This window comes from Lynx canadensis, chromosome D1, assembly GCF_007474595.2.
Source record: "Lynx canadensis isolate LIC74 chromosome D1, mLynCan4.pri.v2, whole genome shotgun sequence".
NCBI lineage: Eukaryota > Metazoa > Chordata > Mammalia > Carnivora > Felidae > Lynx > Lynx canadensis.
The window spans coordinates 43,217,075-43,229,947 of NC_044312.2; the positions used below are offsets into that span (position 1 = coordinate 43,217,075).

Genomic DNA, 12,873 nt, shown 5'->3' on the forward strand with positions numbered 1-12,873 from the left:
CACTTGACAATACAGTGTTATTTGGGGTGTATAATAGTAATTTGACAGTTACATACATTAGGAATGCTCACTGCAATAAGTGTAGGTACCATCTGCCACCAAAGTTACTACAATATAATTGACTGTTTCCCTGTGGTGGACTTTTTGTCTTCATGGCTTATTTATAACTTCAAGTCTGTACCACTTAATCCCCTATTTTGTCCATACTCCCTGCCCCCTCTCCCCCCCCCCCCACTGTCCTTTCTAGCAACCACCAATTTTTTTCTTGGTTCATTTGTTTTGAAGTGAAATCATATGGGATTTGTTTTTCTCGGACTTACTTCACTTAGCTTAATACTCTCTAGGTATATCCATGTTGCAAATGGCAAGATTTCATTCTTTTTTATGGTTACTGTTGCATTGTGTGTGTGTGTGTATACATCTTTCTCTCTTCATCTGTTAGTGGACACTTAGGTTGCATCCCTATGTTGGCTATTGTAAATAACACTGTATTAAATAACGATGCATATATTTAGTTGAATTTGCGTTTTTGTTTTTTGGGGGGTAAATACCCGGTAATAGAATTACTGGGTCGTGTAGTATTTCTATCTTAAGTTTTTTAAGGAATGTCCATACTGTTTTCTGTAGTGGATGCACCAGTTTACATCCCCACTAATAATGTATGAGAGTTCCCTTTTCTCCACATCCTTGCCAACCCTTGTCTTTTTGATACTGGGCATTCTGACATTGTGAGGTGAAAACCTCATTTTAGTTTTGATTTGCATTTCCCTAATGATTAGTGGTGGGGACCATTGTTTTTCATGTCTTTTTCTCTTTGGAAAAATACATATTCAGGTTCTCTGCCCTTTTTTAATCAATTTTTTTGTTGACTGGTAGCAGTTCTTTTAGATATACCTTCCCATTTTAGATTTCCTTGTTGTTTTATTGATGGTTTCCTCTGCTGTGCAAAAGCTTTTCAGTGTGCTATTCTCCCAGTTTATTGTTTTCGGGGTTTTGTTTTTTGGTTTTTTTTGTTTTTTGAGTCTAATGGTTTTAGCTCTCACATTTACTTAGGTATTTAACCCATTTTGAGTTTATTTTTGTGATAAGAAAGTAGTTCCATTTCATTTGTATGTAGCTGTCCATTTTTCCCAGCACCATTTATTGAAGAGACTGTCTTTTCTCTATTGCACAGTCTTGCCTCCTTTTTTGTACATTATTAATCACATAAGCATGGGGCTCTCTCTTCTGTTCTGTTGATTTATATGTCCATTTTTCTTCCTGTATCATCACTATAGCTTTGTAGTATATATTAAAATCTGGGATTGTGATACCTCCAGCTCTGTTCTTGTTTCACAAGGTTGCTTTGGTTATTTAGGGTGCATTTTGTTTCAATGCAAATTTTAGGATAATTTATTCTAATTTTGTGAAAAATGCTACTGATATTTTGATACGGATTGTGTTTGCTTGTTTTGTGCTCCCTTGTACTCTTCAGAGTACACGTCTTTCACCTCCTTGGTTAAATTTCTTCATAGATATTTTATTCTTTTTGATGCAATTGTAAATGAGTTTTCTTAATTTCTCTTTCTGCTTTGTTTAGTAGTATATAAAAACAGAATAGATTTCTGTGCATTTGTTTGGTACCCTGCAACTTTACTGAATTCATTAGTTCTAATTTTTTGGTGTTTTTAGGTTTTCTGTATGTAGTATCATGTCATCTGCAATAGTGACAGTTTTACTTCTTCCTTATCAGTTTGGATGCCTTTGATTTCTTTTTCCTGTCTGACTGCTACAGCTAGGACTACCAATATATGGTGAATAAAAATAGCATGAGTGGGCATCCTTGTCTTATTCCTAATCTCAGAAGAAAAGCTTTCAACTTTTCCCCATGGAGTAATAGGGTAGGTGTGGGTATATCTGAAATGGCCTTGATTACACTGAGGCATGTTCCCTCTAAACCCACTTCACTGGTAATTTTTATCATGAACAGATGTATTTTGTCGAATGTTTTTTCTGTGTGATTTTTATCATTTATTTTGTTAATGGTGGTCTATCATACTGATTGATTTGTGGATACTGAACCACACTTGTATCTCTAAAATCTGACTTGATCATGGTGAATGATCCTTTTAGTATATTGTTGAATTCCATTTACTGTTTTATGGAAGATTTTTGCTTCTCTGTTCATCAGATACTGGCCTTAATTTTCATAATCATTATATTTTAACTGCTGCAATCTTACAATAAAACTTTAATCGGTGAAGAGTTGCTGCTTATGGATGAGCAAAGAAAGTCGTTAATTTTAGATGGAATCTTCTCTTGGTAAAGATGCTGTGAAGATTCAGCAGTGGCAACAAAGGGTTTAGAATATTACATAAACTTAGTTAAAAAGCAGCGGCAGGCTTTGAGAAAATTGACTATTGAAATAGAACTGTCGAACAGCATCACAACAGAGAAACCTGAATGGAAGACTTAGCCACAACCAGTCCAAACTTCAGCAGCCACCACCCTGATCAGCCAGCTGCCATCAACTTGGAGGCAAGACCTTCCACCAGCGGAAAAGATTACAACTAGCTGAAAGCTGAGATGATGGCTAGCATTTTTAGAAATACGGTATTTTTTAATTAAGGTATGTACTTTGTTTTTAGAAGTGCTTCACACACCTAATAGACTATAATACAGTATAAACACAACTTTTGTATGTACTAGGAAACCAGAAACTTCATTTAAGTTGCTTTATTGCAGATCTCTGTAACCTGACCTGCAGTAGATCAGAGGTATGCCTATGTAGCTGTTTGGTTTGTGGTTACTATGAGCCTTACATAGAACAAACTACCAATTTAAAGTAGACTTTCATGAATATGACAGTTTTACTTTGAAGGCATTGTAAAGCTCTGCCTTTTTACTCTTACCCATCCTACCACCATGGTTTAGGTTTTACTTCCTCTTACTTGTGTGTATCCCTTAATTATTATAGTTATTTTTACTACTTTTGTCTTAACCTTCATACCATTACTTTTACTCTAATGTTTATCTTTACCAGTAAAATGTTCACTCTTCCTGTTTTCTTGTTACTAATCCACACCTTTCCAACTTAAAGAGCTCCCTTTAGCATTTCTTAGGAGATTCCTTTAGCTTTTGTTGTTCTGGAATACTCTTTCTCCTTTAGTTCTGAAAGATAACTTTGCAAGAGTGTATATTCTTTCTTGATTGGAAGTCTTTTTCTTTCAGCACTTGCGCTCTCTCATGCCACTCCTTTCTGGCCTGCAAAGTCCTGCTGTAAAATCTGCTAATTATTGTATGGGGGTTCTTTTGTATATAAGAAGTTCCTCTCTTGGCTGCTTTTATCCTGGTCTTTAACTTTAGACAATTAGTGTTTTGGTGTGGGTCTCTTTTGGTTCATTTTATTTGGAATTCTCTCTGGGCTTCCTGTTTCTGGATGTTGGGTTCCTCTTCTAGGTTTTCAGCCCCTTTCTGTCTCTTCTGGGATCCCTGTCATGTGAATGTTAGTTGATGTTTTCCTCTAAGCTTCCCCCTCCTCCCCCCGCCCCTGTGCTGTGGGTGAATTCTAATATCCTGTCTTTAAGATCAGTGATCCTTTCTTCTGCTTCATCTTGTCTGCTGGAAAACCCCTCTAATTTTTCAGTTCTGTTATTGTATCCTTTAGCTTTGTGATTTCTATTTGGTACTTTTTTTTTTTCCAACTTCTGTGTTCATCCATTCTTCCAATTTTGGTAAGCATATTCATGGCCATAGTTTGAGCTCTTTATCAAGTAGATTATTTATCTCCATTTCACTGAGGTATTTTTCCAAGTTTTTATCGTAATTCTTTCATTTGGAACATATTCCTGTTTTTTTTTTTCTTCTTTGTTGGTTTCTGTGCTTTAGATGAAACAGCCACCTCTCCCAATGTTGAAAATAAACCTTTTCATTCAACCTTGCCCTATCATTTGTTTCTCAAACTTGTGGTTGTCCAAGCAGACTATTTTTAAGAGCTCCTGGTAGCTGAGAGTGTGCCAAGACCTGTCAGTGTACCAAAGGGGAATCTCTTGCCACCTAAATTCAGGATGATTGAAAGCTGCTGCCTGAGGGTCTGGTTTCCAAACTTTCTGTGAGACTGCAAACATAAGCTGTTTTCTGGAATACACCAACAAGCTGTAGTTACGAGCACAAAGATGGCACTGCCCTCATCCACATTGCCTGAGAGTATCTCCATAGGCCTCTAGATGAGTGCCAAATCTGAAGCCTGCTCTTAGGCTGAAGCTTCAGGATAAATATGCTTCTTCTACAAAAAGAGGATGTGAGTTTCAGTCCACTGTGCAGTGGCATCTGTTTCAGGAGGCTCCCCACCCCCACCGAGCGAGCCACAAACACCAGGGTGTGAGAACTCCCCTCCCAGAGGTGTTGGTGCTCTGGAACAGGCAGAGTGAGAGCACCTGCCCTCTGAGGCCTCTGATAACTAATCCTTAGATGTGTGTTTTAACGTTTATTTTTGAGACAGAGACAGAGCATAAACGGGGGGAGGGGCTGAGAGAGAGGGAGACACAGAATCGGAAGCAGGCTCCAGGCTCTGAGCCATCAGCCCAGAGCCCGACGCGGGGCTCGAACTCACGGACCGTGAGATCGTGACCTGAGCTGAAGTCGGATGCTCAACCGACTGAGCCACCCAGGCGCCCCTAGATGTGTGTTTTAATTAGAAGCCTGCCCCTCAGGCTGTAGCCATGATGATAAAACTAAGACCTCTTTCACTGGAAGACTGAGCTCTTGGATCTGCTGTCTCTTGGCTGTGCCCTGGGGGTAGCTGCTTCTCCATTGGTTACTGTCCTGTGGGACCCATCAGCCTTGCCCTGTTGGCCACCAGAGCCATACAATATACAGGTGTCCCCTGCAGCAGCTGCAAAAACTGGGGTGCTGGACAAAGGTACAAACTCCATTTGGGGATATGCCATCAAGCTGGGGAAAGCAGGGGGAGAGTGCAAAGAGGCTTCTCAGCCACAGACTCCTAGATACATGCCAGACCAGAAGCTCTCTCCTGAGGCCAGAGCTCCTGGACAAAAAGTCCTGTTTCAGTCCACTCTGTGTGCAGTACACTGTAGGTGGTGGTTAGCCAAGAACCATCTCCCAGTTGTCCCAGTCCCATGGGACCCAGGAATATAAGACCCTCTGGCTCCAGAGCCAAAGGGCATCCCTGGGCAGCAGCTTTAAAATGTAAGTGTAAAGGCTCCCTTCCAGGAGATACTGGCACTTTGGAGCTCAGCAGAGGAAGAATGCGAAGATGGCACCCACCAGCCTCCATCCCAGAGAACAGTGCAGCATGTGCCTCCACATGATGCATTAAAGCTAGCAAGTGAATGTTTCACGTGAAGTCTCCTTTTCAAAGTGCTGCTTGTGCACTGGATCCTGTGGCGAGTGAGTCCATTTAAGCCCTTCAAGAGCCGTGCCTTAGTTCTCCACAGCCCTTTGGGTCTCTTGAATGTGAGCACACCAGTAGTTTCCATAGCCAGATGTTTTGGAGGCTCATCTCAGGCATACGTCTGAAAAGCTGGTGAGTCCTATTTGAGGTATGAGCCCTTCATTCCCCAAGGAGAGGTTCTGCGTTTATAAATTCCCTCCCACTTGTGGGTTGTGTGCCTTGGGCCAGGTTTATGGCAGAATTAGTTCTCAGACTCTCCTGCCATCTTCAGTCAGGCCTTTTTCTTGTTTGATAATGAAGGGGTTGCTCAGCTAGTCTTTAGGTCTCCTTCGGAGGAAATGTGGTTCACACAGAGTTGTAGCTTAAGTGTGTCCATGGGAGGGGGCGAGTTCAGGGTCTTCCTGCATTGCTCTTGTACTGCCTGGGCTTTAGAATATAGTCTTAATATTCAGGTAATAGTTCTAAACATATTTTCAAAATATAGTGCAGTCTTTTTAGAAGACAGTGTGGCAGTTACTTAAATTTAAAATGTGTTAAATCCACATACTCATTAGATATTAGGACATGTTCAAAGAGGACACGGGGGCATCCTACAGTATTTATCCCAATAGTAAATAAAAACTCAACAAGGACTTTAAAAATTACACATATAAGCCATACAGTGGAACACTGCACGCCGGATATATACCGACATGGGAGGATCTTGGAGATAAATTGTTACGAAGAAAGAACAAGCTGAAAAATAATGTGTAGGCCCATTTATATAAATATAGTTGGATGAATATATATACGTATACACACACATACATATACACACGTGTATATAAAACATTTTCTTTAGAGACTAGCAAATGGCTGGGTATGGGTTACAGAAGGGAATGCTGAAGGATCACTGTCCCTTTTTATTCTACAAGGCTGCATTCATTTTGACAAAATAGAGACATTTTGCTTATAAAATACAGATACAGGCAGGAGAGGATTAACATGTAGCTTTGCTTTTCGCTTTTAATTTGACATGTAAATACTTAACTGATGGCTGCTATTATTTATATGAATTATTTTCTGAAAATAGCAGCCATTTACTGAATATATCCCTCTCTGAGCTCAATCTTCCACATGCCTGAAATATATAAACCTGTGGGGTGAAAGCAGTTATCTCCTTTAACAGCTAAGGAAAATGAGCTTTAGAGAAGTATTTTGCCCAGGTTACTTAGTACGAGCCAGAGCAGGGCTCTAAAAAAGCCTGTGCTTCTAATTAAATATTAATACTAGTCACTAATATTTATAAGAAAGCTAACATATAGAACTATCTCTGGCATAGGTTATCTGATGATAAACAGCCTTGTAAATTTTCACGAAGGAGCCACAGTTTAAGAGGTATCTTAAGAAACTGGAGTCTGCCCAAGCACACAGCCAAGATATTGAAAGAAAACTTGACCTAGAAATACAGGATATTTCTTCAGAACATGGCAGCCATCTTTAAAAACCTAAAATGTTACATGGAAATAGATCTAGATTTATTCTATTTGATTTTGGAGAGTAGATAAGATTAGAAGGAGAAAATTACAGGGAAAAAGATCTTATGAAGAAAAAATTCTATTAAAGTAGACCTCTCAAAATGGGATGGACTTCCTCATGAGGTGGTAAGCTTCCTACAATTGGAAGATTCAGAGGCTAGACAAGCTACTTACCTCAGATCCTATAGAAGAAATTAATGTAGAAATTTGAACTACACAAGCTCTAAGATACTAATAGCCTTTATATTTACAGGTTATTTTTCAACTATCATTTACATCTGTAGCAAAGCAGTGAACAACATGAAATTAATTTTTCCGATACTACAAGTTACACTGTTCTAATGCATAATCTTACCCGTATTCTTCTCAGCATACATATTCACCTTCCGTTCATCTGATGGCAACAGTTTAAAGCAGACTTTGGATATGCTGGTTTTGGTCACACTGGAGTATTTAATAACCTTTAGTGGAACACATGTTGCTTCCTTACCTATAGAACTGCCTCCCTGGTAAACCAAGAGGATCGATGAATGCTCTCTCCAGGAGCATCAATTGGTCATTCATGATTCTCACTGCAATAGGACTTTGAAAATAAGAAATAGGTAACTAACTCTTTCATGGAACTATAGTTTAAAATAATATAGCATAAGGCATGGAAAAATAAACTTCTAAAATACATAGGTTTTTAAGAAAATACATATTAACAGTAATGCTTTATATGTAAGCTACATATAACAAGAGGGTCATCTTCCTAATATTCAGAGTAAGAGAGACCTACTGGAGATGGCTTGTTTTGTTTTTCAAGACCACAGAAAGAACTAAAAGTTTTAATTCTCTCTAGGAGGACAGCCAGGCCTCCTGCAAAGGCCGACTGGGTGTACTATCAGTTGTCGATAAGCCATTCAGTTCCACTGTGGAAGAAAGTTGCAGAATAAAGGCTGAACAACAACAAATGAAGAAGGTCGCAGCAGTCTGCAGGAAGGGTGCCAGTCTGCGGGAGTTGCCTATCATGGGCTGGGAATCCCCTTTCACACTTGGCATCTGCCAACTCTTCCTGGGGTGCTACACAAATTCTCTGGGCTTTCCTACAATCCAAAGGAGAGAGAAGCCTCTCAGAATGAAGGATAATCTTTCTGCCTATATGGGTAGTGGGAGAGCTTACTCTAATTGGATCTGAAAAAGTAAATGTGATAGGACAGTTTATGCTTGTAAAATCATGCTTTGAATAGAACTTTTCAAATTATATTTCAATCTAAAAGTGGCAAAAATTCTATCAGTAAAAGAATTCCTACACTGGTCATAGAAGTATTGGGACATTAGTAAAATATACTACAAGTGCATTTACCCACGGAACGATGAATTACACTCAAAATTCTTATGCAGACTCCTGAAGGCATGAGGCTGGCCCTTGTCTTGGGAGGGGTTTTTGGTCTACCAGATAGAGCACTGCTTCTCAAACTTAAGTGTGAATACTGACCATCCTGGGTGTTTGTTAAAGTGCAGAATTCTACGTTTGATGACAAGCTCCTAAGTGATGCTGATGCTGTAGTTACCTTAATTTGGGTAGCAGTGACTTAGAGCTGCCTGCCCAGGTAAGTGTACACAATTCACTCTAGTAACTAGATTACTTTTCAAAATAGGAAACTTTACATTTGAAACTTACTTGTTAAGATCAACTTCTGTGAGTCTTCTATGAAAATCTGAAGCAGCATCTGAGAAGTTTTTCACAGCAGAAAATAAAGAATCTTTTAAAAATAGAAAAGTGGAAGGTATATTAGTAAATGCTTCTTATTTCAGATGTTCACTTCCCTGCCCTCCACATTCCAGGCTGACAGGACTGAATAGATATTAAAACTGTTTTTCTACTGAGCCTTCTTGTAGATCCATGAAGATCAGAAAATATTGTAACAAAGAGACAATGGATAAAACAACATTTCTAAATTGGTTCTTCATAAAGGAACTTTCAAGAGTCTAGGACATAATTATTTTAACTCCTAATTTACCATTCATGTAGATACTCATTCAATATATATTAATACAACTTCTATATGCTAGATACTGGATACAGCTATAAATTGAGCTGTGTTCCTGCAATAATTAGAGAATAAATCAATGTTAACCAACCCCCTCTTTTTCAGCAGTGCATTTAATATCTTGTTTAAATGCAACCTGTGACAAGCTGGTGTATGTGGACTCAAACAGGATCAGGTCTGGTCTAGTCAAGCTTTTCTTTAGTTAACATAGATTCTAAGAAGTGAGAAGATTCTCAACATATTTTTTTATTACAACAACCTGTATCATTTTCCATCTTTTCTAAACTGAACATTAGCATAAATCATTGATTTCCTTCATTAATCCTGTGATACAGGGAATACATTATTCATTTGGCAGAGAAAGCACTGCTCCACAGGATTGCTGTTAGGTCACATAGCTAGTAAACAGTTACTTTCAATATAAAAGACAAGGTCTTTTTTAGCCCTAGATATCCTTTAAGCTCTAATTATTGTTGCTATTCTTAAAGCCAAGTACAAAATAATCTAATAATAGATATTTTTGAAGCCAAAGAGTGTTGAGGAAAGAATTTTAAATTTCCAATGAACCACAATAGTCAAATTGGATAAGAAATAAAACGTGTGCCTGGTATTTAGTAACAGGTGAGTAACTTTGGCAAAAGCAATTTCAGTAGAGTGGTAGGAAGATAGGACAGTACTAGATTGGTAGAAGGAAGTAGAGAACTGGAGACCATGTAAATTACATATCCATCCTATCCATCATTCATTCATTAAAACATGTTAGGGACTGTTTTTTGCCTGGCACTAAATGAAGAATTTTGATTGGGAAGGGAGTAGGGTACATTAGGTAGAAGAAATGTTTATAAAAAAGTTACAAGATGGTTTAACGTGGATGGAATATTGCCACTGAGGTGGAGAGGGTGAAAATATGGGGGGAAAGGGGCATTAATAGAGTAGGTTAAGTCACTTTGTGTGAAGAGTGGCCTTCCCCTGTAACTGTGTGCTTTCTCTCTCGGTTGGATCCTGACTTAAAGTGATAAAAGGTAATTCACCAAAAGAAAATCGGGGCATCTAGGAAAAGAGGATGCTGGCGAGCCACAGAACTGTGAATGTCTATCTCGCTGTCAGCTCTGCTTATTCCGATTTCATTTGCCTCGTTAAAGAGACTCTCCAATCCAATTGTATGTAAATACAATTTCCTAGATTTTCTTTGTATCACTTTATCTAGATCGTAGTACCTGCTGCTCATGACTTTGAAGATTACTAATTTGTATGCAATATTCCAAAGCCATTGCTGATTTCTCTCTACTTATTCTGTGTCCCTACAGTACTCTCTGTAGCGTCCTATAACAGCTTGTCCCTGGCATTTTTGTCTTTTCCCTCACGTGGGAGCCTGTGCTCTTTGAGGACAATGATTATTTTTTAAACATTCTGGTATCTCCCAGGAAATAACACAGTAGATGGTAGACACTGAGTACATACTTGATAATTTTGGTATGTACTAAGAATATCTACTCCCAGATTAAAAGAAAATGGTTATAGTAAAACAGTACTAGTAGGTAACGTTTATAAGACTCACCACTGTGTCTATATATCCAACCAACTGAATGTCCCACAGCAGTCTTGGAAACGTTATATTCTTTACCATTTCACTCAGAGGAAAATTGACAAAGGTCATGTAACTTTTCCAACATCACACAATGACTAAATATTAGAACCGGGATTTGAACCAGGTAACTGCTTCTAGACCCAATGCTCAGTCCTTTGCACCATACTATATTTCATCCCTGCTTTGTTGGAGATAGCATAGTACATAACAGTAACCACAAAATGGCAATGTGAATATAAAATGAATATAAAATACACAAAATGAAACAATGCTTAAACCAGGTAAAAAAATCTCCATGTAAACAAAAATATACAATAATTATATATGGAGTGGAATTGGTTTTCTCTATTTCCCCATCTTTGTGCAGTATTGTATTTTTATAGTATTGTTCTTTTAACAGCAAAAATATTTCTAAAGGCAGCAATATAGGGAAAATATTAACCAACCCAATGTTCATAGCACTAACTTAGCAAAACAAATTCATCCTACAAATACCAGGTTAAATGACATTCTTTAAAGGTGTTTCAAGTTTTTTCCTAGAAATCAAAATTAAGTAACGCAAGGATGTATTCTAGGATGAAAGAGTGTGCAGTGATGACAGTCGGAGACGATATCTGAAAGCTCTAACTCAGATTATAAAATATACCCAGCCATTCTTACCAAATGATACTCCATGGTCTCTCAATCGTTGGTCATGTTTCTTAGATAAATTGTAGATGCTTGTTGCATAGTTTTTCAAAGCTTTTGCATAGTCTTCAATATTGAAAGGAATGATTATAGAGTCTGCAAGCTCATAAACCAGTGCCCCTCGTAACTGAGCCACTGAAAGGTGTTTTTTAAAAGTAGGGTCATAAAAATTCTCTACTAATTCAAACGTCTCATAAATTGTATGGTATACCGGATAGCTGCTGTACTTATCTGTTTTCTGGGGAAACAAAATATGGGTAGGTACTGAATATAGACAAACATTAAATACTCCAATTATAATATTTATGTAATCTTAAAAATGCAGAAAAAAAAATACAACCATGTGGAACTCTGAGTTTTATCATGAAGCAAAAAGTTAAAATCTAACAGTTTCACCAACTATTCACCCATTTAAAATTTTACTGTTATTTATCATTCACGTAATCTTCATTCAAAATACTTCAGAATTGTTATTGTATTTCTGATAACTGAAATTAAGGCATACATACTCAAATTGCATATTAACACAGTTTACAATTATCTATCAATTGATTGGAAATGAAAGGTTCTGGGCAGCTAAGATCTGTATAGAATCTACATTTAAGCACTTTCTCTGCCTTCCCAAACTGTATAACCAAATGCCATCTAACCTTTATTATGCAGTTAAGGGCTACCATTGTAAACTATTACATAGATGTATTTTATATAAATATTTGTTTTACTCCTTAGGTCTTCCTTTCCTAAGTTTAGTTTTACCTATATGCTACTTTGCTATAAGGTTAACATTTTTACTGCGAATCCTTGTGTCAGTCTCTCTCCTGTCTAATGTCCTGCTTTTAATCTGCAGTTTCTTAGAAACTAGACAACTGTGTTCAGATTGATGACAATATAAAAGTGAACAGGCCTTGAAAGAGTTTAATGAGTATCAGGATACAGATTTATTTTGCTTTCATCTCTGTTCTGATTCTGGAGAATCAGATTTACAAAAGGTATGTATTCTAGGCAAGCAAGACTGTGTATTGCAATTATGATTTGAAAATTATTAAAATCTGTGACAAATCTGGGTTTGCTGATGTAATCTTCAGTTTGGTTTATCACATAATTTATAACCTAGACAAGCAAACACGGCACATGTTGGCATATTCAAATACTCACATATCATCAGTGTGTTTGAATGGCAATGGTGCAAACTGATCAGAAAAGTTAACCGACTTAAAAATCAGGAGGAACTTGTTTTATTCCCTACTCAGGAGCCCTGGACTCAGATGACAGGCAGGAGTGAGGATGTGAAGAGGGGCTACTGACAGTAAAGACTCGTGGCCTAGCATTCCCTGTGACCAAAACAGGTTCTTCACATGCACATTTTCCTCAGGAAAAGTGGAGGAGAACGGGATTTTCCAATAAAGCCTGAATGAGAACAGGGATGTGCACTACTTGGTTCTGCTAACCAGCGAAGCACTTGGCAATAATCTCCCAGCTACCATTTCATTGAATAATCCTGCAAGGAAAATTCACTGAATAACCCAAATTAATTCCTAGTCCATCTACAAAGAGACATGAAGTCAGCCTCCAGTCCTGGAATTCTTCCCAGGCCACATGACCTGGTGCCCTGGTACCAAACAACTAAACAGTTTAAAATTCCTAACGAGAAGTTGG

General features: G+C 38.0%; 1 protein-coding gene and 1 long non-coding RNA gene across 2 annotated transcripts in view; one reads left to right on the forward strand and one right to left on the reverse strand.

Moving 5' to 3' along the window:
• Positions 1 to 12,873, reverse strand: part of NAALAD2 (N-acetylated alpha-linked acidic dipeptidase 2) — a 61,073-nt gene that overhangs the window by 3,940 nt on the left and 44,260 nt on the right. Inside the window, exons 16-18 of the mRNA XM_030330944.1 lie at positions 11,191 to 11,455; positions 8,573 to 8,654; positions 7,400 to 7,492 (exon numbers count right to left, since the gene is read on the reverse strand). Coding sequence (XP_030186804.1) covers positions 7,400 to 7,492; positions 8,573 to 8,654; positions 11,191 to 11,455 — 440 coding nt within the window. The remainder of the gene's footprint in view (positions 1 to 7,399; positions 7,493 to 8,572; positions 8,655 to 11,190; positions 11,456 to 12,873) is intronic.
• LOC116738355 lies at positions 1,696 to 12,629 on the forward strand. The gene is made up of 2 exons (XR_004344215.1): positions 1,696 to 2,608; positions 12,468 to 12,629. It is a non-coding gene; the product is annotated as an uncharacterized LOC116738355 (long non-coding RNA).